Consider the following 27273-nt stretch of genomic DNA (forward strand, 5'->3'; position numbering starts at 1 on the left):
ACGGCTCCCTTGGACATCCGTTTCCTTTTTCATGCGTTGCTCCCCATTTTTAGCCTCCTCTTTCATATATAGCAACAACCCTACTTTCATGTTTGGGTGCCACTTGGCCTGCAGCTGCTTAGGGCCCGGGCCTTTGGCCTTTCCAGAAATCCAGCCCTGACCAAACAGATGAGAGCAAAACACCACTCAACTATCACCTCCTCCTCAGCGGTTTTATAGCATTCAATTTTACATTTGAAGTGGGTTAAAAAAACGTTTTGAGCAACAGTTCAATTTAACCACTGCCAAAGACCTGAAGAGACGCTGTAAGTAACAATATGGTATTCAGTGGTAATTGTAATGCTAAACAGCAAATGATGATCACATGACATATTAATAGAGCTACAGAGATGACAGAGGTGATAAATGTCTGGAATATGTAGTTCTATGAAAATGTAAAATGATCAAAAGTTGATTGAGCGAGAGGTTGCCATGCAGGAGGGTTTTCTATACAACCAACTTTGTTGACATTTACAACCTTTTTCCTGACATTGTGGCAATCTCTAACACGTGTGTGTTATATCTAACAATTTCTTGCAAAACTTTTCCATCAACTGAAAAATTGGTCGAATTGAATCAAAATTCAAAAAAATTGTAACGTGTGTGGACACCTTTAGGCTGCGAATGGTTGCTAGTTTTGGAAGGGGCATTTTATCTCTGCCCTCAGGGACAATCGGTTATCATTATGACCTATTTTACTTTCACAATGTGTGGGAAGAGATAAAAATACCTCTCCTGAATTTTTATGGTTGTTCTGTAGAGCGGAAAATAATTTAAATCCCAGACAAGTTCTAATATTGTCCATCACTTCCGGTTAATAATAATAAGCAGAGTACAGGATCTGGACCGACGTAGGTTGAATCTACGTCCATCAGGTGGCGCTGCGGCCCTGACTGGACATAGGTTCAACGCCCCATTAACCGCACGTCCCCGCCACTTTGACCCCGCCGCAATTCGCTCGCCCTGCTGTCTCTATGATGGCAGAGCACTGTGTGCAGGTCAGGAGCAGTTTTCATTGGCTCCTGGCCCTGTCATCACTGTAAGCCAATCCCATTGGCTTACATTGATTGACAGGGTCATGAGCCAATGAAAGGTGCTCCTGACTGGCGCACTGCGCTCTGCCGTCAGAGACGACAGGGCGAGCGAATTGCGGCGGGGTCAAAGTGGCGGGGACGTGCGGTTATTGGGGCGTTGAACCTATGTCCAGTCAGGGCCGCAGCGCCACCTGATGGACGTAGATTCAACCTAGGTCGGTCCAGATCCGGTTAATAATAATAAGCAGAGTCCAGGAAGTGATGGACAACATTAGAACTTGTCTGGGATTTAAATTCTTTTCCGCTCTAAAGAACAACCATAAAAATTCAGGAGAGGTATTTTTTTATCTCTTCCCACACATTGTGAAAGTAAAATAGATCACAAGAGGAGCCTGTGGCGGGGACAGAATGGCGTGACCGGCAAATTTTTGTGGCGGTTCGTCGGGAAGCGGCGTTTTAGTGTGCCAGCAGCCTCTGGTCCTTAAAGTGGATCCGAGATGAACTTTTACTCATTGCATAATTGTGTTCCTTTCCTATTGTTTATAGGGCATTCCTCAAGCCAAATACTTTTTTTTGTTTTAATACTCTAATTCCCTATAAACTAAACAAGCTATGCCCACAGGTTTTCAGAGAGCCAAGGCACTTTCAGACAGTAGCAAGGGCTCATGGGAGCTCAGTCTGGGCAGGAGGAGGGGGAAGTATTACTAGCCAAAGATTTCAGAGGCAGAGGGGAGTAGGAGGGTGAGATTAGGTTTTTTTGCTCAAGATGCAGATAAGCCTGCCTCTGTGTAATGTTTACAAACAACATGGCTGCTGTCATTGTATCACAGGAAGAAATAATCATATTCTATTAAAGCTGTTAGCCGCTAGATTTGCTGTGTACACTATCTAAACTTTAGATAAGATATATAGACAAGTTGTTATAGTTAATTTTTCATCTCGGATCCGCTTTAAGGGAGAAGAGGCTGCTGGTACCGAAGTGGTTAAGCTTGTTATTATGATGCACTACAATGGACCCAGCAGGGGCAGTTCTGTATCTGTATTGTAGAAGCATGGTGTACCACTGACAAGTCAGAGCAGATGTGCATCATTCACCTGACTAATAGCAATGCAGTCTGCTAACCTGTATTTGCCACGATTGTCCATAATACAAACACGTCAGGCTAAATTAAATCTTCAAAAAAATTTTTTAAAAATAGATAAGTGTTAACAAGCCTATGCAAAATTACTGCTGGCCCCATCTCATCCATTTATGCCCACTGCCCTTTCAATCAAAAAAGCAGTACAGAGGACCTAACGTGCCCCTGTGCCCAGCCTTTAATAATCACAGTGCTGCGTACCTGGAAGCCGATGTTCTGCAGCTCTCCATGCAGGTCATCCAGGACTCTTCTGCCATCAAATATGAACGCTGGCTTCAGCATCTTACCATGGATCCGATTGAAGTCCAATACCTAACAAGCAAGAACAACGTGGAATGATTTTAGGATTTTCCATGTCTTGCTGTGATTGGTTAAATGTATGAAGATACGCTATAAGAAATTCTGTTTATGGAAGATTTATGGGAAATATGAATTGTAAATTGTGGTATATAAACTTTATCTTGCAATGCAAAATTAAGGTGGTGTTAGGTCTTATTATTTTGAATTCTGCACAACTAAACATAAAACCCACTTATTTTAAATTAAGAAACAAACAACCTGTTTAGAGCATTTAGGTCAATGTCTGTGCAATCATCCTCCTGGTTGGACATGGATACTACACGATACTGTACTAGCGAGGACCACACACTCCATCTCTAATGCAGATACGTTTGAATCTGTGACTTTGTTGTACTGTGTAAAGGTCCATACACATCCAATTTTTATCTGCAGATGACTGGCTAATTTTACCCCTTCTATGTAGTATGTGAGCATACCTACACACTCTGCTCATAGTATTCAAAAATTGGTTCATGACTACATAGCTGGGGTTAAACTGGCCAGTTTTACCAGGGGTAAAACTGGCCAGTGATCTGCCTTAGGCTCTGTACACACATTCAAACATCTATGTTCTATAGGGACCAACTGAGGATGTAAATTTAAATACTGTACAATGTATGTAGTACAAAGGCCTACTTAAACACGAATCATCCACAGCATTAAAATCACTGACAGGTGAAGTGAATAACCATCATGCCCAAGTGTATAAAATTTACAGAACTTAGAGGATATGCTGCTAATGTCTGCCAGATACCAGAGGACACCTCTGGAAGTTTTGTGGAGTCCACACCTGGAACGGTCAGAGCGCTTTGAGGCACAAGGGGTCCACCACACTAACACATTGACTGTTTAATGTTTTGACTGATCAGTGTCAATTTGATGTAAGTATAAAATGTGTTATTTTCAGTTTTGTTGCCCAAGTAGTATATCCAAGATGCTGTATACGGCAGTGGTTCCTAACAATAATCATGCTTTTTATTATATTTTGATAGGGTCTCTACAGCAATAAACAACGGTTACATTATAACAGATGTTATCTTCCCTTTGACTTACCTTAAACATGTCCCACTCCGTGCAGATAACTATGGCATGAGCTCCCTCACAGGCTTCATACAGGTCTGTAGAGATGTGGACCAGACTTGCCACTGAAAAGAAAAAATATAATTGGTACATATAAATTACAATAAATGTTAACATGTCTATAACTTTAGTTCCCAAAGCACGGTGCTTAGGGGTAATATTTGATTCTTCTCTCTCATTTATGCCTCACATTAACTCCCTAACCAGCTCCTGTCATATCCAACTCAAAAACATAGCACGTATCCGACCTTTTCTCTCTCATGACACAACCAATATGTTAGTACATGCTCTTATTATATCTCGATTGGACTATTGCAATATATTGCTTGGTGGACTTCCAACTAACAGACTTAATTCTGTACTGAACTCTGCTGCTCGACTCATTCATCTCTCCTACCGCTCTTCCTCTGCTGCTCCTCTCTGTCAAGCTCTTCACTGGCTACCAATTAACCAGAGGATTCAGTTCAAACTCTTAACCCTAACCTACAAAGCTCTCCACAATCTCTCTCCCCTGTACATCTCCTCACTAGTCTCCAGATACCAACCCAACCGCAATCTCAGATCTGCACACGAGCTTATTTTATCTTCTTCTACAATTACGTCCTCACATTCACATGTACAAGACTTCTCACGTGCCTCACCCCTCCTCTGGAATGCCCTTCCACAGCACATCCGCCACTCTCCCACCTTTGAAATCTTTAAATGCTCTCTCAAAACCCACCTTTTCCGACAAGCATATTCTCTAGCATAGGCCATGTACCCACTGCCTGTATATATACTGTATACTTCCCCCACCTCTTGTTTCCACCCCATTCCTTTAGATTGTAAGCTCGCAAGGGCAGGGCTTTCACCCTTTTGTGTCATTGAATGTTATTAATTTAATTGCTTGCACTCTGTTAGACATTTATACATTTTAGTCATCATGTTAAATTTGTTATTGTAATCAGCAGTTCTGTATTTTGCATCAGTGTTCATATTTTATGTAGATCATTGTCTGTATCATTGTGTATCCCTTGTTTGTTTTCTTACATTGTACAACATCACGGAATATGTTGGCGCTTTATAAATAATAATAAAATACAGACAGAGCAGAAGTTACATTTTAAAAACACTGTCATTCGGCCTCCAGCAATAGCTGGAAGCGGAATTATATAATACCCCACTATCCACGTGGACCTGGAGGGGAATAGTAATGAACGTCGCCGGGACTTGTGCAGCAGCAGGATAAGCCATATATTGACTGTATCCTGCGCCCAAGTCTCCCGGCAGCGATTACATATGTATGCATAATACATACCTCAGCTAAAAATCTCATTTTGAAAACAAATAAGGTAACAGATCTGAGCATTGTAAAGACTAAGCCAAAACTCTGCTACCGTGTTTCCTTGAAAGTAAAACCTCCCCCGAAAGTAAAACCTAGATCAGATTTCAAGCAGGCTGGAAATGTAAGCCCTACCCTGAAAATAAGCCCTAGTGGCAGAGAGGAGGGGACAGAGCTGAGCAATAGGAAGAAGCAGCCAGGGAAGTAGTGTGTGGATGGACTCATCCCTGCACAATGTCAGCCTGGGCTGTCTCTGTCCCTTCCCATCCACCAGTGTTGCTGTCACTCTCTCCCCTCCCCTCTGCAAGCCCCCCTGGTGAGCGAGATGTGCTGGCTACTGTCATATCTGTTATTTGCTCTGGGACAGTGGGATAGTGTGAAAAATAGCTGCTGTGTGGAAGGAAGAAGGAAACTGTATAGAGAGGGAGCTTCTGCCAGCACCACATTGCTACCATAGGCTCAGCAGTGTTAGTATGGAGAAAGATGTAACTCTTTCTTAACCTCCTTGCCGGTCTAAAAAATCCGGCAAGGAGGCAGCGCTGTACTTTTTTTAAATTTTTTTTTTTTAAAATCATGTAGCGAGCCCAGGGCTCGCTACATGATAGCCGCTGAGCGGCGGCATCCCCCCACCCACTCCGATCGCCTTCGGCGATCAGAGTATGCAGGGAATCCCGTTGAGAACGGGATTTCCTGCAGGGCTTCCCCGGTCGCCATGGCGACCGGGCGGGATGACGTCACCGACGTCATGGACGTCGTGACGTCAGAGGGAATCCCGATCCGCCCCTTAGCGCTGCCTGGCACTGATTGGCCAGGCTGCGCAGGGGTCTGGGGCAGGGGGGGCGGCTCGGCGCGGCGGGTAGCGGCGGCGATCGCGTACTACACGCAGCTTGCAAAGTGCTAGCTGCGTGTAGGAAAAAAAAAATTATGCAAATCGGCCCAGCGGGGCCTGAGAAATCCTCCTGCGCAGGTTACCCCGAACTGTGTTCGGGATAACCGGCAAGGAGGTTAAAGAGAACCCGAGGTGGGATTTAATTATGTTTGGAGGGAAGGGACGCGGGCGGGTAGCGCCGATACAGAGGAGGCGGGGGAGCGGCGCTAACAGACACGGCATAGGTAAACATTGTGCTGGCGACACGCTGCGTGTCGCCAGCACTGCGGGGGGTATAGCGGCACGCAGGGGGGTCTTGGAGGCACACCATGGGGCAACAGAGGCTGGTGTTAGTGTGCACAACCAGCCTCTGTGCCCTACTAACATAATTAAAGGGGAACTTCAGCCTAAACAAACATACTGTCATTACGTTACATTAGTTATGTTAATTAGAATAGATGAGTAATATAATTTTTTACCCACTCTGTTTTAAAAGAACAGGCAAATGTTTGTGATTCATGGGAGCTGCCATCTTTGTCATGGGGGCAGCCATCTTTTTGGTTGAAAGGAGGTGACAAGGAGCAGGAGACACAGTTCCAACAGTCCTGTGTCCTGATAACCCCTCCCAGCTGCACACGCTAGGCTTCAAATGTCAAATTCAAAATGTAAAAAAAATTTGCACCAAAACAGCAGATCGAGAGCAACAACATCAGAAATCCCATCATGCTTTGCACAGCATCAGGGGAAAAAAGCCCGGGCAGTTTTCTTCTGTGCAGCTAAAAATGAGGCTTGGATAAGAGAAACAAAGTTCTGATGCTGTGAAACTGTTAAAGAAACACCAGGCCCTTTCAGTGCTGCTGAGTCGATTTTTAGTCTAGAGGTTCACTTTAAATCCCACCTCGGGTTCTCTTTAAGCTGCATATGCCAGCTGTCCTCTCTCTCTTCTGCTCAGCTTGTGCCTCAGACAATACAGCAGTGGCAGGAATCTCAAGCATGTGCCTGTCCTCTCCTTACTATAGATCTGAGTTAGATAAGAGTGTGAGTCTGGGAGTAGAATTCTGAACCTCAGCAAACAGTACAGTGACTTTGCCATTGTACTCTATCATTTGTCTTTTATCAGCAAATGTGAAGTGAGATTCAGATGTTGTATGAAACTCACATATTGTGCACAAATACTGCTGTTTAGGTTTTCCCAATAGCCATGTGTTCTTCCTTAGTGTGTTTCTCCCAAAATAAGACATCCCCTGAAAATAAGCCCTAGCACATTTTTTGGAGCGAAAATTAATATAAGACACTGTCTTATTTTCGGGGAAGCACGGTAATGAGGCAAATAAGACTGACATTTTGGATAAAGGTTTCCAGAAACAATCCTTCATGACTAATTCAGGTGACAGTTTATTCCTGATCACTGTACAGATAGGGTGCACAGCAATCCATTTCTGTTCTGTGGAGGGGGAGGGGTGTCCTGCTGCCCCTAAGGCCTTTTCTACAGTGGTGCAATGGCCACTTTGTAATGTGGCTTACCACACTGCAATAGTACAGTTCAAGATTGAATGGATTTGAGCGGGAGGTAAAAAAGGAGAAAAATACTTTCAGCTGAGTTGACCTAGCACTCCTGGGCCATATGAAATTAACGTTTTCTCCTGAGTTTTCTCCTAAATAGAAGATGAAAAATTATCTTCTAGAACTTTTCAGCACTTTCTAACTGAAAAAGTACCAAAAAGTAGATGAGAAAGTACTTTAAAAATTATTTTGAGTATTTTCTTGCTTGCTGGTAGTTTAAAATTAATTTTATTGACCCTCTTGAAGATATCACCTAGGAGAAAACTAAGGCGAAAAGGTTAATTGCATATGGGCCCAGATCTCTTGGCGACACAAGGAAACCGCTATACACACACTAGCAGAGACAGCCATATTACAGCAGCACGTGAGGTGTGAATAGGTTAACAGGCAGTACTTCACCAGCATGGCTACCAGTAAAATTGCTGTGCACTCCCTGTGAATGGCAATCTTACTGCTCTATGGCGAATCAGGGCCTATATGTCTGTTAAGTTAGCTAACAATTTGTTTCCATAACGGAACACACACTGCAGTCTAATATGCTCTGTACAGTTGGATCCATCATCCTCCTCCACTTGAATTACCTCTGTCATCCTCAGCTACCCCCGGCTGAGATAAGTCCATGATGATCTGCGCTCTGGGCACTTTGGGGTCATAGATGTGCAGCCGTGCTCCTTCATCCATTAGATATTTACAGATGTAGATACTGGAGGACTCTCTGTAGGGAGACAAATCCATATGCACCATTATACCAAGATACGCTAAATGATGAATTGGGACAGACTCGTCAAAGCGAACCAAAAACTGCTAAATAATGATATAAAGTGAAAGTAAAAAATAGTCTACAAGACAAATATGGAGGGCAAAAGATGTGCATGTTTTTCCACAATCAGCTGTTCTGAAGAAACAGAAAAACGAGGTGTAACAGTGGAGAGCGCCATGTATTGACCATTGTGGGCATCCTTGGGGAGCTACATCTCCTATAGGGAAGCGTCCCTGGCCTCCCTGCCACTCACCGTGTGTCGCCAGTGTCTTTCTTGAAAGCGAATCCCAGCACAGCTATTTTCTTATCGGTTACAGTGTTAAACAGACAATCGATGATCCTTGAGGTGAACCTTCTTCTCTGATAATCATTCATATCAATAACCTGGAACAACGAAGATGCTTTACTTAGTTTTGTTACTTTCACAGACTAACATTGATTAAGCGGACACAGTTATACTGAGAAATCATTGTCACCACCTTGCCAATCTCTACATCTGCTGTAGGATTATGAAAATTCCCTCCTCCAGAAAGGTGAAAGAACTTTTACATTAAGAAACAGTTTTAAACAGCAAATGGACAAATCCGGATTTCACATAAGGCACTGTAGGGGTGGTGCCTACTACATGCACCTGATGATGGAAAAGCATCTCACTCCCCTCCCCGAGCGGCTCCCTCCCTATGCAGAGTCCTGAATGAGAGGTTACTCACCCTGCTCTCAGAATTCCACTGACTAGATTTCCCTTCACCCGGGGCACCTCTAGCTACCTAATACTGAGGGTACCTCTGACTACCTACTAAGGGGCACCTGTTGCTACCTACACTGGGTAGGGGAGAGGTGACAGCTGAGTCAGCTAGCACACTTGTGGTGCGGTTCGTCAGGGGGTAGTGGGTTTGTGGAAGGCAAAGTCTAGGCTGCCAGAACCTCTGTGCTCATTGGCTCTTGTGATGTAACTCAAGGCGTGCTAAACCTTTAATCCATGGTGTTTATGTAGCTTTACAAGGCTCAAAACTGCATACTGCAAGTGCCACTTTTACTAGGCCTCATCAGCAAAAGACTGGTAATTCCAGGCAATGATTACAGCCATTGAAGGGTTTACACCTATTTAAAATGTACTCGCAGTAACACTTTCTACACAGATTTAGGGCTTATGTCACACAGGCAATAAACAGCTGCTACTGGCAAATAGTAACTAATAATACAAACTAATAGTCAATACCTTTCAGCTACTGAAGATGACTGATAGACAATTTGAAATACGGATAGCAATAAACTGCAGCAACACTGTTGCTCATGAGTCAGTGTATAGGCCTCAACAACAGGAGATATCTACATTATTTAAAAAAAAAAAAAAAAAAGTCAGGAGAGGACGCCAGGTACCTGCTGCCAGTATCGAGCCACTTCATGCAGATTAAGGACTTCGCACAAGTATACCAGGTTTAATACATCCTTCTGGAAGCAGCTACCTCCAAAGCCTGTGCAAAAAGAAATAACAGACAAATAAATCCATGTAGGCAACTGTCCCCAAGATAGCTTAGTTTTTCGGTAGGGCAATCTGACCTAGAAATCCTTAACTGGTTGTTCCAAGACTGCCCATTCCTGACTTCTGCATTACGAATCACTGAAATAGTGAGAGCATGTATTGCTTCTCTACCCTTCCCTTCCTCTGAAAGCCTAGGGATTACAGTACCTGGTAGGCCATACTACTCCGATCATGTGTAAAGCCTTAACGTTAATCTTGCATGAAAAAAAAAAAAAAAAAAACAAGTACATATGGGGCTTGATTCACTAAAGCGTGCTAACGTAGTTAGCACACCTAGTTTGCACGGGCAAAGCTGTTACTGATCGCGCGCTATTTGGTGCACGCGAAACATTGCACCGACCACGTGCAAAGTACGCTTATCAGGCTATATTGCACGCGGACGGTGCGACGTTTCACGCGCACCGTTAAACTTTGCGTGTGCATATTAGAGAGTGCAAAGGCACGTTGCACGTGCTAAGGGGCTTTTCACTGGCGTGCTAACACTTAGCACGCTTTAGTGAATCAAGCCTGTGGTGTTTATTTCTTCCATATATAATAGTAGATTATTGACAGGCGTATGTAAACCATTGTACACCGTTTTACCGCAGGGTAACGCAATGGCAATGCAAGTGTTTGGGGCCTTGCAAACTTACCGCGTTGCATTGGAAGCTTCCAAATGACAGAGCCAATGAAAAGTCTGCAGAGCATTACTGTATGACTTCCGCAGCCACGGAAATTATTGGCGTCAGTAGGTGGTGCAGCGCACATGCGGACTGACAGAAATCCCAGTGACGTACGGTACTTCCTGCCCAGCAGGTAGTATGTCACTTGTCACTGAGCGGGGAAGGGGTGAGAGTGCTATGCATTTGATCCTGTCGCCGCACTCTGCCACTGAGTCATACGCTTGAACATTTTTTTGCATTGTGTTGGGAGCATCGCATCCCTACTGCAAGGCAAAAAGAAGTGTCAGCCTCAAAGTACAACTGCCACTTAGAATAAAATGACAATATCTGTTATTCTGCAAAGCATTAGATTATACATAGTATCAGCATTTTGCAGAGTGCTTACAAATAGCTTGAATCATTTGCAGTGATAGAGTTGTAAAGTGCAGCGCAGAGTTGTAAACATACAACTCTGGTAGTTCTTCTGCTCATAATATCTACAGCTGTTCCCCTCCTACATGCACTGTCTACTGACTGAAATAAAATAGTCTATCTTTTCTGTGTCTACATTATCTAATAATGGCAAAGATAAAAATTGCTACTGGCCCTTTTATATACTGTATTTTAGATCACTTCCTTGAACCTAGATGGAAATCAGGAAGAATTTGTGTAATGCAAAGCTACAGAGTACCCAGCAAGCTCATTGTGAACCAGAACTCCCAGGAGTGTGTAACGAGCTAAGAGACCAGAAAGTTCTCTTACTAAGAAGATATAAAAAACAGAAGCCTGCCTTCTTAAATCAGAAGGTATTTGCAATTATTCAGGTTGCAGTGCGCTTTGAGATGTCTCCCAGTGCATCACTGCTGAATATGCAAATCATCTCTTTGATGTCCCTAAAAAGCTTTCATGCAGATGATTCTGTATAGCAAACCTTACTGACCCCAGTCAGAACAATAATAACATTTGTAAAGTGCTTTTTGCCTACAGGATTCAAAGCACATGCATGTGCTTTAGATCAATACATAGGTGCAAGGTTGAATGTGTTACAAAAGGAGGGAATGTAGTTCATAAATGCCCAACTAAACAGATGGCTTTTCAGTTTAACTTTAGTTGGAGATGTCTTGATTGGGCGTGGTTAGAGGTTTCAAAGGGTAGGGGCAGCATGACAGACAATAGTAGCGTCACTTACCAACACTAGCTTTCAAGAATTTGTTTCCAATCCTCTGATCCATGCCAATAGCCCTGGCTACTTCTTCAACATCAGCCCCGGTGGCCTCACACAAAGCACTGATTGAGTTAATGCTACTTATCCTCTGTGCAAGAAAGGCATTGGCAGCCTAGATATAGGAGGGGGAAAAAAAAGTAATTTTAACCCAGAACGCTGGACAGCGCATGGCAGTAACATCAGGGAAAAAAGTGTTTCTTAAAGCCCTTTTCATATTTGATACAGCCCTTCCAAAGAAATACAATTCGGATAGGTCAGAGAACATAAGTGCACAAAATATAGAGCTGACAGCAGAGTGGGAGTTTCTGCACTGCTTGATGTCCCCACCCAGGTGCAGAGATTCACCATGGAATTGCAAGGCATGGTTGCTGATGCAAACATGCAAATGCATTGCAATTCCCATTTATTGTATTGAATGGAATCGCATGCACAGTGCTGAAAATCACATCAGAAAGGAAGTGCCATGTGTTGCATTTTCAGATGCAATCAGGTGGGGAAGCTGTCTAACTCGGTATTAAATATTAAAATACAGTAGCTGAAAGTATATTAAACTTGGGGGAGCTGTGGAATCCAGTTTTTGAGCACAGTAGAGGCCACTAACAGCCTAAGAAGTTGGCCTTCACCACTGAGTACTGCCAGAGATCTTTGTTGGCTGGTTGAGTTCCAGATAACCAGGACTCAACTGCACACTAATAACTGGGATTCCCATCATCTACTTTAGAGACTTCAGAGCAAGCGTTGTGTTCCTTGTATATAGTACACTGTGGGTGTTGAACTTATGTAAAAGTGATAACTACTTAAGGTGCCTATACATCAGGCGATGTATTGGGCAGATCGACCGTGAGATGGATTTAAGAGATCTGTTGCCTGCCCATATACCACAGACCTATTTAAGATAGATTTCAACATAAAATCTATCCAAAAATCAGCCTAGCGACACCGCCTTCGCCTGCCCCCTCCCAAGATTAAATATTCCCCCCATGCTCCCAAAAGTCTCACCCTTCCGCCGACACGTCACAGTGATAGCCTGTACCACGTGTCACCAGGTGTGCAAGACAGAGAGGGGATATCTTATAAAGGCATGGTGGGACATTTTACACTAAGGGGACACTGGTTGAGGGTCCGCCAGTCGTTGCAATGTCAAAATTCTGTTACCGCTGCACACCCAATCGAGCAATTTTGACAGAGATTTCTAGCATGTCCAATCAATCAACAGATTTTGGCCCAAAATCGATCGAAACATGATGTGGCACAGATTCTCCTCCGATTTAATACAATTATCGAGTCAGTAGGTCAAAAGGCCTGCAACAATCACCTGATGAGGCAAGAGTGCTATCTATTACACCACCGCGCTGCCCTGATTAACATGCAATTGCGGTGTGCCGATTACAGACAGATCACACAGATATCAGTTGTGTATTCTGTGCTATTAGCATTTTACTTTGGGATTCAAAAAAAAATGCTACACAGTTATTATATAAGCTTGAACAAAGTGTACAAAGTACCTACCAGTTTAGAGAGCTCAGACGACCAGGTGTTGGTAGTGATGATTTTTTCAGTGGGGACCCAATGCTCATACACAGCACACAGAGCACGCACTGCTCTCTGGCCCTCCAGAGTCTCATCCCCACCAATCAACACCCTGTCAGGGTTCTTTAAATCTTTTATTGCTGTTCCCTCAGCAAGGAACTCTGGGTTAGAAAGGACCTGTGAAAGAATGAACATTATAGAATGGGGTCACTTTACAGGAACTAGTCTGATTACCTGATCAGCTTGAATAGACATCCACACATTTTGCAGATTATATAGAACCAGCCAGGTAAGTTTGTGTTTAACCACTTGAGGACCGCAGTGTTAAACCCCCCCCTAAAGACCAGGCACTTTTTCATTAAATTGGCCACTGCAGCTTTAAGGCCAAGCCACAGGGCCACACGACACAGCACACAAGTGTTCCCCCCCTTTTCTCCCCACCAACAGAGCTCTCTGTTGGTGGGGGCTGATCGCCCCCCAGCTGTTTGTTTATGTTATTTTTTAATAAAAAGTGTGTGTTTTCTTTTAATGTATTGTATACCCCCCCTCCCTCCCTCCCCCCGCCGGCCCATCCCCTTGATCAGCTGTCATAGGCTTCAGCCTATGACAGCCGATCACCTCTGTGGCTCAGAAGGGGACAGCCGTGTCACACGTGCTGTAGATCGCAGCGCTGTACTGGTGCCTCGATCATTTTTTTTTTAACTCGCTGCCCACTGCCGCCTGGGACTTGGGGGGCTCATACCGTGATAGCGGGAGAGCCCCCCAAAATCGTGACAGTCACGACGAGATCGGGACGGTTGGGCCCTGTCTAAATGAGACCAAAAACCCTCCTACTAGAGCAGGGGTCTCAAACTCGCGGCCCGCGGGCCATTTGCGGCCCTCGATACAATATTTTGTGGCCCCAGGGCCCCAGAGCTTGTAGGGGCCCCCAGTGGCTACCAGAGGAAAAAAAATTTTCAAATCGGCCTTATAGTTTTTGAGAAAATCGATTTTAAAGTTGCAAAGGAAAAAAATACACATTTAAAAACCCGCCGACTTTAATGGTTATTAGCAAATCCACCTTAAAAATGCTAGAAACCCTAAATTTGCAGGATATGTTAAGGAGATCATTAGGAATAAGAGGAAAAAACTATTTTTCAAAAAGACCTTATAGTTTTTGAGAAAATCGATTTTAAAGTTTCAAAGGAAAATAGTATACTTTTAAATGCGGTAAATGTCACTTTTAGTAGCAAGCCTAACGGTAGTGTAATTTTACATGTATCAAAAGAAAGAGCAATACATTTCCTGACAGGGTTTCCAGGGGGTCCATACGCAGCCGCAGCGCTTTGGCCAGGGTAGCGCTAAACAAGGGCTGCAGACCCCCAAATCCCCTGCGCAAACATCCACGACTGCGCTGAGGGGCAGAGCTTCCAGCTGTAGCTCTGCCCCTCCTGACGTCAATCGCCGAATGGATCGCCGCCTCTCCCCCGCCCCTCTCTGAGAAGGAAGAGTGAGAGGGTCGGGCAGAGGCTGCGATCCGGCGATTGACGTCAGGAGGGGCAGAGCTGAAGCTGAAAGCTCTGCCCCTTCCAGGAAATGCCGGCGGATTGCCCCCCGGGGCGATTTGAGGGCTCTGCAGCCCTCGTTTTGCGGCGGGGACACGTGAACTCCCTTATGCGGCCCAGCCTCATCCTGACTTTGCCTCCTGCGGCCCCCGGGTAAATTGAGTTTGAGACCCCTGTACTAGAGCCATATCAATCCCTGCCATGCAATGAACAGTCAGAAACAGGCTGTCTGCAAGTTGGGTTGTCGTGACTCTGAAATGTATAAACTATAAGCTTGCTATACACCAGCGGTTCTGGATGTGTGCCTGGCTGCATAAAGAGATCATGGAGTCAGAGCCATTTAGAGGCTGCCATATGGATTGTCTAACAATGCAGATTGCCTGGCTGTCCTGCTGATACCTCTGCCTCTAATACTTATAGCTATAGGCCCCGAACAAGCATGCAGATCAGATGTTTAACTGAAGTTTGACTGGAGCAGCTGTATGTGGCTGGCCCATTGCCAAGCTGAATGCAAGTCAGGAAATAATGGCTTTCATGCTGTGGCTGATTGGTGTAGGTTTATGTGAAAAGCTCACACGCGAGGCCTGTGTGTGCCCTCTGAGCGACATGGCGTGTACTTCGTACCTGTAAGTTGAGATTGGGCTTTGTGTTGGCATCGAATATCCTGCGGATGCTCTCTGCTGCTCGCACTGGCACGGTGCTCTTCTCAGTCACTATCTTATAACCGTTTGAGTTCTGAACAATGCGTCGGGCACAGGCCTCAATGTATTTCAGATCTGCAGCCCGTCCTTTACCCATGCCATAGGTTTTGGTTGGTGTGTTTACCTAAATAAAGAAATATAAAATAGAAGGCACTCTCAGAACTTGGTTGTGTTGCATCTTTTCACATTAAACTTAGTCTAATATGGGGAGAACAAAATGTTTAGGCTGGGATATTAGCCATTTCAAACAGAAGGAGGAGTGGAGAGGGCCTGGATGATTCCTTGATTTTGTGCCACTAGTAGACAGTGGGGCCTCTGCCTCCTGTGGCGTTGGAATTAGTTCGCCACTTTGATCTGGTGAAGCGTGGTGTCGGCGGTGATCAAACTGTTGGACTTAAGGTCTGTACACACGCCGGACTGCAGGCAACGACGGGTCTGTCGTCCCCTCCCGCTGGGCGGGTTTTCAGCAGACAGTCCGGCGTGTGTATAGTCTGTCGGCGGACTGATACGGCTGTTTCTGAGCTATCCGCCGGGCCCTGATGAAACACTATGTGGGCGTGAAACGCGTCGGTGGGCGTAGCTCTGGCTGGCTGAGTGGTTGCGTGCATAGTGACGTCACCTCCGGCGGCCGCATCAACCCTGTACACAGGACCAGCGCATCTAGCGTGTCTAGCATGTTTGGATATAACACGAGGTGGAAACATCTACACCGGCAGCCTGCAGGGACACCGGGACCACCATGCGCATGGCCTCCGGACCGCTACAACATTCTTGAGGAGTGAGCGACACTGTTTGTTACACAGAGGGGACTTCTCCACGGGTGAAACCCATCCATAATTGCTTAGACATACTATGCTTAAGGCGATGATGTGACAAAGATATCTGGAAGCCTTTGGCTGTTATATCTGGAACTTGTTATCTGCATATGGATATCCCTATCCTCACGCAAAGGGAGAGAGAAGGGGGGCCCCCGAAGATATAAATTGAGATTTTGTGGCAGAATAAAAGGTGGATGCATGCGCGGGCGACTGTGGTGGTATATATAGTCGTATAGGCCTAGGCCAGTGATTGATGTACTATCTAAGTTGCAGGCACTGCACTACTCATGCATAACCTATGCTCCGCATGGTTCTCTGGTTTTTAATATGGGGAGGGATCTTTATTCATTAATGGGCTATATCTAGGGGATTGTGCTTTGTATGAATTTATATAATAAACGTATTTTTGATATTGGTATAATTATGGTGGCCTGATGACCTTTTCTTTTATGCTACAATTAATTCATCTTTAATGTTCGGGTTGGCCCCACCCTATATTGTGCAGGGTATATTAACCAATTTATGAGGCACCATCGCTTTCTTATTTAATGATACACAAGAATTTATACCTGCCTGGTGGGTGAGACGCCTATGAGGCCCGCCATGGATAGTGGGGGAATGATATAATTCGGCTTTCAGCAATTGGAGGCCGAATTATTGTGTTTTTTAAGCAACTACGGCTCCATTTTCTGACGGCGCCGATGTTACTCACTGAGCGCCACTGTAGATGTGATTCCCAAATCTAGCAGCGCTGAAAAGCACTGCTCTGGGCTGTATATATATATATATATATATATATATATATATATATATATATATATATATATATATATATATATATATATATATATTCACAGCAACAAGTGCTGTATGGAGGTATAGCCATTGCTTGGAAACAGCTACCCGCTGGCTGAAAATACCAATACTTTACAGTCCTTATAATTGCTGGTGATCTGTGTGTACTATTATTACACAGAAGACAATACTTACAGAGATGAAGACGAGATCTGCCTCCTGGATGGCTCCATCTATGTCTGTTGAGTAGAAAAGGTTTCTTCCGCGACAAGATTCCACAACTTCTTTTAATCCCGGCTGCACAAAAAGCAAAAACAAACAATAAATCAAGGATATATAGCATTCCCATGCAAACATATAAAAAGGTATTAACTAGCTATTATTTAGTGTTTTATATAGTGCCGACATCTTCCGCAGCACTGTACAGAGTTTATTGTCTTGTTACTAACTGTCCCTCACAACCTAGTCCCTTATGTCCATGTATGTATCATGTGGTGTATGTATCGTAGTCTAGGGACAACGCCACTGTGCTGCCCGGAGCTACCATTGGTCCTGTATCTTAAGTTGCATACACACCTTTGATGGATGTCACCCATTGAGGATCGGTACCTAATCCTCTTTGACAACATCACTGGGCCAGGCTGCAAAGACGCGAGTCAGCTGTGTAGCCGACGGCACCATGTGCTGCTGTGCGGGGAGGCGGAGGGTTGACGGAGCGGCACGTGAATTACTTCATGTGGCAGATGGGAGGAGCGACATAGACAATGGAGTCAGACATCGCGGGGGGGGGGGGGGGGGGGGTTGAGCCAATCGCTGGGCAGATCAGCTGAGGTGGTCATTGTATATGAGTCTTTGAGACTGCCATCAATGACCATTCATAAAAATGTTAATGGTCTAGACATCATACTGCCTTACTGACTTCAATGGTAGGAGTAACCTCCCCTGAGCAAGCAGCACATACAGTCAGAGGGCAGCCAGAATGACTGGTGTGAGAAATCATTCCACTTCAGTGGCTCAGAAAGTATCACAGTTACTTCAGGTTTACAGTTAGGGAACTATCTGAGGAGGGGTTCAGCAATAGCAGCCCCCATAATTCTCACAGGACACAGCAGAGAAGAGTCAAGTGTGACTCATGATGAGGCACTGGGTCGGGATCATTACTTTACGTCACAGATGAGATTTAAAGGCTAAAAAGTGGCCAGCTAAAGCGATTGCAAAACTCTGCGTTTCTCAACTCTGAGCAGAGACAAGGCGGAGGGAAACTGGTGTTAAACGGCCAAAAGAAACAGAGCCACAGTGTGGAGTTTCCATGAGACTATGAATGAAATGAAAGGCAAGATGCAAGCAGCGAGGTCTGTGCACTGCCTCGCTATTACTGCTGTGTCTCCAACAACAATCCAGAACATTTATAGGATACTATACAGAGGAAAGGGGGGGGGGGGGGATCATGCAGTTTTGTATTTATTTCAAAAGGCAGAAAACAGGTTAGATGCTGCGCATAATCTACATAGTTCCCAACTTCTGCTGGTAAAGTATAAGCTGTGTGTGTCCTGTAAAGCCTCTGTTATCAGTGCTGTATCACAAATCACTTCCTGCAAGTCTGATGTTTCCCAGCTGTAATCACAATGTGATTGCCAACTCATCAGAGGAAGTGCAGTACATATAACCAGCCTCTAGTGGTCACACTTGCACAGAACAAAAACTAGTAGTGGGAGAAAAGTGAGGCCTTATGTTAGAATTTGTATTATTTTTCACATTTTTAAATAACCAATAAGGTAACAAAACTAAAAGAAAAAGAAAAGAAAGGACACTGATTGGCACGTGAAAGAGATTTAACAAGATAATATATTTTTGATTTAGCTTGCGAAAGAGATTGCACAAGATTATATATTTTATTTATAATTATAGTCTAGTGAACTTCTAGAGCAGTCTAGAGTTCGCTTTGCCCCTCTCTGTAACTCTCTTATTTTGGAGCTTCTTGCACTCCTTATGATAACTGAGGCTAGTAATTTTTAAAGGAAGCCACACACTTATCGATTTTCATGACAGATAGGTTTACTCTGCTCAAATCTGCTGAAACCAATGCCCCAACATGGCTGCCCGATCGTGATTTGGATTGATTTATAGGCAAATTGCAGAGCAACGCTGTGGTGCGACATTTTATTCAATAGATTTCATGCTGAGATCTGTGTGCATGTGTATGAAAGGAATAGATGCCTCTCGGATTCTGATCAGATGCCAATGTTTTATGCACAAATAATGCAATTTACAATTTGATCGATGGGTGATCGGACAGGAAGTTGTATCGTGAGTAAATGTCCAAACTGCTCTTGATCGGACATGTCGGAAATAATCACCCGATTCCCAGCGATCGGACAGGAAACTGCACTGTGTGTTCCCAGCATTAGATTCACGAGGACTTATTCTTCAAGGCTATAAATACCAGGCTGCCTAAATACTTGTTACTAGGAGAGGAGTACAGCCGCCCAATATATTTTTGGAATGCCTGCTAAAACTGCCAATAAATCGGACTTTATACCTTGTAGTTTCAGGGCTGTGGAGTTGGTACAAAAATCTTCCGACTCCAACACCTCAGGCTAATACTTACCAGGGCTGTAGATTTGGTACAAAAAAATAAAAATAAAAAATAATTTATTTTTTTTTAAAAATGGATCTGACTCCTTAGTTTATGAAACCACCGACTCCGGCTCCAGGTACCCAAAATTGCTCCGACTCAGACTCCACAGCCCTGTGTAGTTTCTCTACTACTGCTCCTCCAGCTCAGATCTCCTCACTATACACAGGTTGTTGTTTTCCAAGTGAAATGATCACAGTTTGTGCATTACCTCCTCATATTCATATTTCCTAATGCATGCATGGCAGCACCTATGGGTAGTGGCTCCGCCCCTAGCCCTCTATAGGACAGGTATCTAGTATAAATTAAGTGTAGCCTGACTCCACCCTGTCTATGTTTTTCGTCCTTGCCCTCGACAGAGTATCCGGTCTGCGTGCACCCTTACCTCATTAAGGAAGCCAGGTTCAGCCTCTCCTGGTGAAGCCTTGACTCTAATAGAGTCTCATAGGGCTGCCCCGTTCTGCTGGTCTTGGGGGCATAGTGGCGGCACGAATTGCGGGCTGTCAGGCGGAGAGATAAACTCTCTCCTTACAGGTGAGCCACTCTAACAGGCTGGCTAATAGCTGGCAGGGCGAGGATCCATGTCGCCTCTCCTTCTCCCTGGTTTCGCCGCTGCTACGGGAGAGAGGGGCCGTGCCGGGTACCAGTGACGTCACTTCCGGTTGCGCTCCGCAAACCGGAAGTAGTCCACGGGCTGGAGCGCGGCTATGCGCTACACGTCCCGGCACTGGCTCCAGGGGGCGGGGAGACTTAATGGAGGGGCCTGATAGGCCTATTTAAGTTAGCAAGATGGCGGGGAGCGGCGTCTTTCGCCGAAATTCAGCGTGGACTCTGCGGTGGCCGCTCCCTGCCTCCTGCAATCACTTTAAGCCAGCGTGATTTCCCTAAAGGTAGGTCTGATGCTCTCAAACACCTCACCTTTATTGTTGCCCTCATGGCCGCAGCCATTTCTTAATGCTGATGCTCTCTTTATCCCAGCATGTCCCAGGCTGATATGGATCCCGATGTGCCCATCACAGACCAGCAACAGAATGTCAGGTAAGGGTGCCTTAGGTGAGTTTTTCTTTCTTCCCCTTTAGCAAAAGAGTGCGAAGATTAAATGACATGTTTTCCTCATGTCTCCTGACAGCCCGGCTACAGTTTCATCGGAGCAACCTTCACAGGCCTCACAGCGGTCAGCTTCCACCAAGAGAAAGAAAGGCTCCAAAAGTGACTCGTGAAAGAAACATCACCACAAACGACCCCCAAAGAATTGTTGGGCTTGTGGGGAAGTCACATTGCCAGGAAAATTAGTATGTAGCGCTTGCTTCAACCAAATGCCACACGAGGAACAACAACCGGTCGAGGTCTCACACCTAATTAAACAGGCAGTACAGCAATCGATGGCAGAGTACATCGCAACACTACCACAATCAGCTCCGACTACTGAACCTATACCGTCCACTTCACGCCAGGATTCAGACTCTCAGATGGAGGAAACGGAGCTAGGATTCAATTTCGCTATGGTTAAACCGTTCGTGAACGCGGTCTGACAGGCCATTGAATGGGAGGAAGAATCTGAAGACGAATCAACGAAAGAGAGGAAACAAAAAAGAACATATTATAAACATCTTAAAAAAACCTGCACTACATTCCCGTTCATGGAAGAGATACAGGAAGTCATCCAGGAGGAGTGGGAAAAGGCGGACAAGAAAATACCTCTGAATAACAGGCTATCAAAATTATACCCTTTACCGGCAAAAAAGTCAGTCACTTTAGATAATGCCCCAGTGGTGGACGCATCAGTCATAAGATTGGCGAAACACGTAACTCTGCCGTTGGAAGACGCCATATCCTTTCGAGACCCCATCGATAGGAAAATGGACATGGATCTGAAGAAGTCATACACCGTGTCAGGCGGGGCATTGAAGCCAGCAGTTACGCTAACGTCAGTCGCAAAGGCCTTACGAGCCTGGACGGATAACCTGGAGGTGGCAATAGCCGAGGGAACAGACAGGGAAGCTTTGATCAACTCGCTACAGGAGTTCAAATTATCAGCAGATTTCATTGGAGAGGCGGCTGTAGACATCATCCGCTCCATATCTAGGGCAATGTTCTACTCAATTACCACCAGAAGGGCTCTATGGCTAAGATCGTGGTCAGCCGACATGAACTCCAAGCAAAACTGGTGTAAGATTCCTTTTGATGGAAGAAATCTTTTTGGAGATCTTATGGATAAAGCTATCACCAGAGTTACTGGGGGGAAGTCCGGTCTTATACCGCATGACCGCAAACCAAAAAGACCTCTGCCACCTCAACAGAGCAGAAACCAACAGACACGTTTTAGGAATGCCAGATCCTACCGCCCAGGAAGAGACTATAAGAAGACATGGCAGGGAGGACAGGCAGCACTAGCCAGACTCAACAAACAGAAGGCCGCCAACACCACTAACAATGCACCTAAGGGATTTTGATGGGACGCCCGCTCAGGTGTGCCCTGTGGGCGGAAGGTTACAATCCTTCGGACACATCTGGGCGGAGGACTGTCGGAATCACTGGGTGATAAAGACAATTCGTTACGGGCACAAATGGTCATTCAGACAAGAACCACCTGTTTTCCACTTCACACCGACAAGAATCCCAGGCTCCACGCACAGAAGGAAGATTCTGGAAGACTATATTCAGGACTTGTTAACCAAGAGAGCAATCTTTCCGGTTCCAATACAGGAAAGGGGAAACGGAATCTACTCCCCTCTATTCTTTGTAACAAAGAAGACGGGGGACCTAAGACCCGTACTAGACCTCAGATCCCTCAACAGTCTAATTGTATTGCCCCGGTTCAAGATGGAATCCCTCCAGTCCATTATATTGGCAACCAAAGTGGCAGATTGGATGCTATCAGTAGATTTAGAGGATGCCTACTTACACATTCCAATTCACAAGGATTACCAGCAGTACTTACGTTTCGCCATAGGGGACCTACACCTCCAATTTACGTGTCTCCCTTTTGGAATAAATACGGCACCCAGAACCTTTACCAAAGTTCTAGTTCAGACAATAGCTCTCCTGAGACTGAGGGGGTTGAGGATATACCATTACCTCGACGACATCATACTGCTAGCACAGAGTCGAGAGAAGATCCTAGAACAGAGGGAGCTACTCCTCAACGAACTACAACGCTTTGGGTGGTTAATAAGCTGGAGGAAGAGCCAACTATCTCCCACACAAGATATGATCTTCCTGGGAGCACGTTTTCTAACCAATCAGAATGCGATCCAGCTACCGGAAGAGAAGAAAGACAGCATCTTACAAAAAATACGACTCACGATAGAGGCACCCAGACTTCGAGCCCGACAGTGTCTGAGCCTTTTGGGAACACTAACATCTACCATCCCCATGATCAAATGGGCTCAATGGCATACCAGAGTGTTCCAATGGGGGTTCCTGACACAATGGGGAGAGAGGAAGAGTATGTATCAGTGGATCTACTTGGATATTACGATGAGGAACAGTTTAGGCTGGTGGTTGAATCCCAACAACCTGAACAAACATCAGCAGATCCAATCACAGAAAGAGATAATGATCACGACCGACGCAAGCACGAGGGGCTGGGGAGCCCACTTAGAGGGTCAGTTTGCTCAGGGGCTATGGTCCCGGAACACGGCTACAGAACCAGCGAATATACTGGAATTAAGAGCAATCCTACATGCCCTGGAACATTTTCAGAATCTGATAATCAACAAACCGGTACTTGTCAGGAGCGACAACATAACAGCGGTAACATACATCAACAAGCAGGGGGGAACGAGGAGCTTACGGTTACTCCAACAGACTGCACCAATCATGCAATTCGCAGAAGCTCATCTACTCAACTTAAGGGCAATCTACATTCCGGGCAAGTCGAATGTGAGAGCGGACTATCTCAGCAGACATCAAGTAGACAACAAGGAGTGGTCGTTACACCCGGATATATTCCAGAAAATCTGCAAGAAGTGGGGGTCCCCAGACCTAGATTTGATGGCAACACAGGACAACACAAAGTGTGCCCGTTTCATCTCCAGAGCTTACTGTCCCCAAGCAGAGGGTGTAGATGTTCTCACTGCGGATTGGAAATGCAGACTGGGATACATGTTCCCGCCGACACCAATGATAAACAGAGTACTGAGAAGGTTGGCACAGGAGAACACAACGGTAATAGCCATACTACCATTCTGGAGCCACCGTCCATGGTTTCCTCTACTTTGGGAACTGAAGATAGCAACTCCCTGGAAACTTCCGGTTACCCCGCAGCTTCTATCGCAGGGCCCAGTCTACCATCCAGACATTCAGAGACTACATTTGATGGCTTGGCTTTTGAGGGGGAGAGGCTAAAGCAGGTCGGCTGTTCGGAGGACGTCATTAATACAATCCTGAGAGCCCGTAAACCATCCACAAATAAGACATACCATCGTATATGGCAAAGATTCATTCAATATGCAACTGAACAGGGGTTCAACTCCTCGAAACCAGAAGCTTGTAACATCCTAGCGTTCCTTCAAACAGGTTTGGAGAAGGGCTTAAGCTACTCAGCACTAAAAGTCCAAGTCACAGCCCTCTCTGCTCTGACTAACGTCAGATGGGCACTTAACCCGCTAGTTATACAGTTCCTTAGAGGAGTGATTAAAATCAAACCTCCGAATAAGACATTTTTCCCAAAGTGGGACTTACCGGTAGTCCTAGAAGCACTAAGGAAAGCTCCCTTTGAGCCCCTGGAGAATTGCAATCTTTGGAACGCAACTATTAAGACGGCTTTCCTGACAGCCGTATCCTCCGCCAGAAGAGTGTCTGAACTCCAAGCGATGGGCATAAAAGAACCTTACCTAAGCTTTTTCCCGGATAGAGTAGTCATCAGGCCCATGCCACACTTTATACCTAAAGTGGCGACAACCTATCACTTCAACAAAGATTGGACTCTCCCCACGTTTCAGGAAGAAAGTACTCACTTACCGGACACATTAGATGTTGGACGAATGCTAAAAAGATACTTAGAGCTAACGGCAGAAATGAGGAAGACAGAAAGATTCTTCATCATTCCTACAGGCTATAGGAAGGGGGAGCCAGCTACCTCTAGGACAATCTCATCATGGTTAGTGAAGACTATCCAAACTGCTTATAGGCTCTCCGATTTTGAACCTCCCACTAATCTGAGAGCACACTCTACTAGGTCAGTAGCAACGTCCTGGGCGGCATATGCCGGAATTCCAGCAGATCAAATATGCCAGGCAGCAAACTGGAAGACAGTGAACACGTTCATGCAACACTACAGGGTTGACCCCGCAGTGAATTCAACTGTGAACTTTGGAAGGACAGTATTGTCTATTTAAAGGTCTGACTGTATTGGTGTTATAATAAATTTTTTCTTTGGTGCACTTGCAGACCGTCTCCCGCCCAAAATCTGTTCTTAAAATTGTGACTAGTTAGATCCCATAGGTGCTGCCATGCATGCATTAGGAAAATGGAAAATTGTATACTTACCTATCGGTAATTTTCCTTTCCTGATGCATCCATGGCAGCAACATAGGACCCACCCGGGTCTCGGCAAGTCCGAAATGGATAGACAGGGTGGAGTCAGGCTACACTTAATTTATACTAGATACCTGTCCTATAGAGGGCTAGGGGCGGAGCCACTACCCATAGGTGCTGCCATGGATGCATCAGGAAAGGAAAATTACCGATAGGTAAGTATACAATTTTCCGTTTTACAGAACTTCTCATGAGCTTCTACCCTCTAGAAATTTCTCCAAAACAGCACAACCAACTCTTACATGCTAGGCCGCAAGCCTGGAAGTATATTTAGGAGTTTTTCTGACAGACTATCCAGCCGCAGGCATTGCAGCGGCCACTAATGCAGTATGCTACCTCACTGCTCCAGGACCCCCACACCACCTTGGTAGCTAGGCCATCATCCCTGGCCCCGAATGAAAATTATTGCAAATTTGGCACCAATGAAATTATCTGTAAGTTTTTGGGATGTGGAGGAAATTGGAGTGTTTGGAAAAAACACCCACAAACATGGGGAGAAACTCCATGCAGGTAGTGTCTTGACTTAGACTTGAACTAGGGACCCAAGAGGGCTATCCTCTAAAGAACCATGCACAGAGTAGTAACTAGTAGCGTATATATCTATTAACAGATTACACTATCATACAAAGCACTGAAAACACTATGCAATGCATAAATGCTGACTGTAATGCTAAAGTTCATCCTTTGAAGAGATTTCATCCATCTTTATGGCCATATCTACAATACACAATAACATAAAGCCATGTAACTGCGTACACAATGCATGTGGGGGAAGGGCCTGGCTTGCACTGTCATGTATTGGCTACAGATTATTATGTCCGACCTGGATGCCATTCTTGTCAGTCACACACTGGAGTAAAGATGAACTCACTTATCTGCACAGTATTACTGTGGGACACTTTCTCCGTCAGGGAACGCAGCTGAGTGACAGCACAGCAGTCAGTGACTATGAGCGACCACATTCTTACCTCATAAATGGGGAGTGTGTCAGAATTCCACGCATTGATCCTTGACTCATTCACATCTACCACCGTCACTGTGATATGAGGACACATCTCAGCAATGACACTGCAGGTAGGTCCACCCACATAGCCGGCTCCAATGCAGCAAATCTTCTTAATCTGATACATGTTTACTCTGCAAGGAAGAAGAAAAATACAGCAAACCTTAAATTTTGTGTAATACATACAAATATATCACCTGTAGTATTGGTTATTCTGCAGTACAACCGCTTCTAAACACAAACACAGACATACAATCTGGCCATTTCAAGTGAGCACAAGGTGTGAGTTATATGGAGGCTGACATATTTATCTTATTCAATACCTGTTGCCTGGCTGCCCTGCTGATCCTCTGCCTCTAATAGTTTTAGCCATAGACCCAGAACAAGCATGCAGCAGATCAGGTGTTTCTGACATTACTGTCAGATCTGACAACATTAGCTGCATGCTTGTTTCTAATGTTATTCAGTCACTACTGCAGCAAAATAGATCAGCAGGGCTGCCAGGCATCTGGTATTGTTTAAATGGCAATAAATATGGCAGTCCATATTGCTATCACCTCAGGATCACATTAAGATCTGTACAGGCCTCTCTAAACCCACAATTGTTGCTAGAGACCCTGAGACAACCAAAAAAAATATGGTAATCACATGATGATCAACTTACATTTTTATGATCACACCTTGAGACCGCGTCTGCAGGACACACATTTATATGTAGCAAGTTGAAGAGAGCATTAAGAAACTACAGTACCGATTTTTTACAATGCCGTTTCTGATAAGATCTACCATAATTATTGTTACAATCAAGAGATTTGTTAAAACTATAACAAATAGTGCAAATATATAACATAGAGCTACACAGGTGAGGAGCAGATGCTGGACTCTTCTGGAGACTCAGCAAAAATATTCCAGTGAAAAAGTTATTATAAAAAAAAAAAAAAAAAAAAAAAAAAAACACAACAACAACAACAAAAAACCCCAAAATGTTCCACAGCGCTTTACCTAGTATACCTAAATATATGATCACTAACTGTCCCTCAGAGGAGTTCCTAATCTAATCCCTACCATAGTTATATGTCCAGTAGCACTTAGAGACAGGGCCGGCCCACTCATGAGGCGGGGTGAAACTTTTGCCTCAGGCGGCAAAATTCCAG

General features: G+C 44.9%; 1 protein-coding gene across 1 annotated transcript in view; it reads right to left on the minus strand.

Moving 5' to 3' along the window:
- Positions 1–27273, minus strand: part of UGDH (UDP-glucose 6-dehydrogenase) — a 41715-nt gene that overhangs the window by 2583 nt on the left and 11859 nt on the right. Inside the window, exons 2-11 of the mRNA XM_068278464.1 lie at positions 26085–26253; positions 17136–17237; positions 15251–15451; positions 13062–13259; positions 11517–11664; positions 9524–9618; positions 8397–8527; positions 7965–8098; positions 3605–3696; positions 2414–2524 (exon numbers count right to left, since the gene is read on the minus strand). Coding sequence (XP_068134565.1) covers positions 2414–2524; positions 3605–3696; positions 7965–8098; positions 8397–8527; positions 9524–9618; positions 11517–11664; positions 13062–13259; positions 15251–15451; positions 17136–17237; positions 26085–26246 — 1374 coding nt within the window. The 5' untranslated portion in view covers positions 26247–26253. The remainder of the gene's footprint in view (positions 1–2413; positions 2525–3604; positions 3697–7964; positions 8099–8396; positions 8528–9523; positions 9619–11516; positions 11665–13061; positions 13260–15250; positions 15452–17135; positions 17238–26084; positions 26254–27273) is intronic.

Source organism: Hyperolius riggenbachi, chromosome 1 (genome assembly GCF_040937935.1).
Source record: "Hyperolius riggenbachi isolate aHypRig1 chromosome 1, aHypRig1.pri, whole genome shotgun sequence".
In the NCBI taxonomy this organism is placed as follows: domain Eukaryota; kingdom Metazoa; phylum Chordata; class Amphibia; order Anura; family Hyperoliidae; genus Hyperolius; species Hyperolius riggenbachi.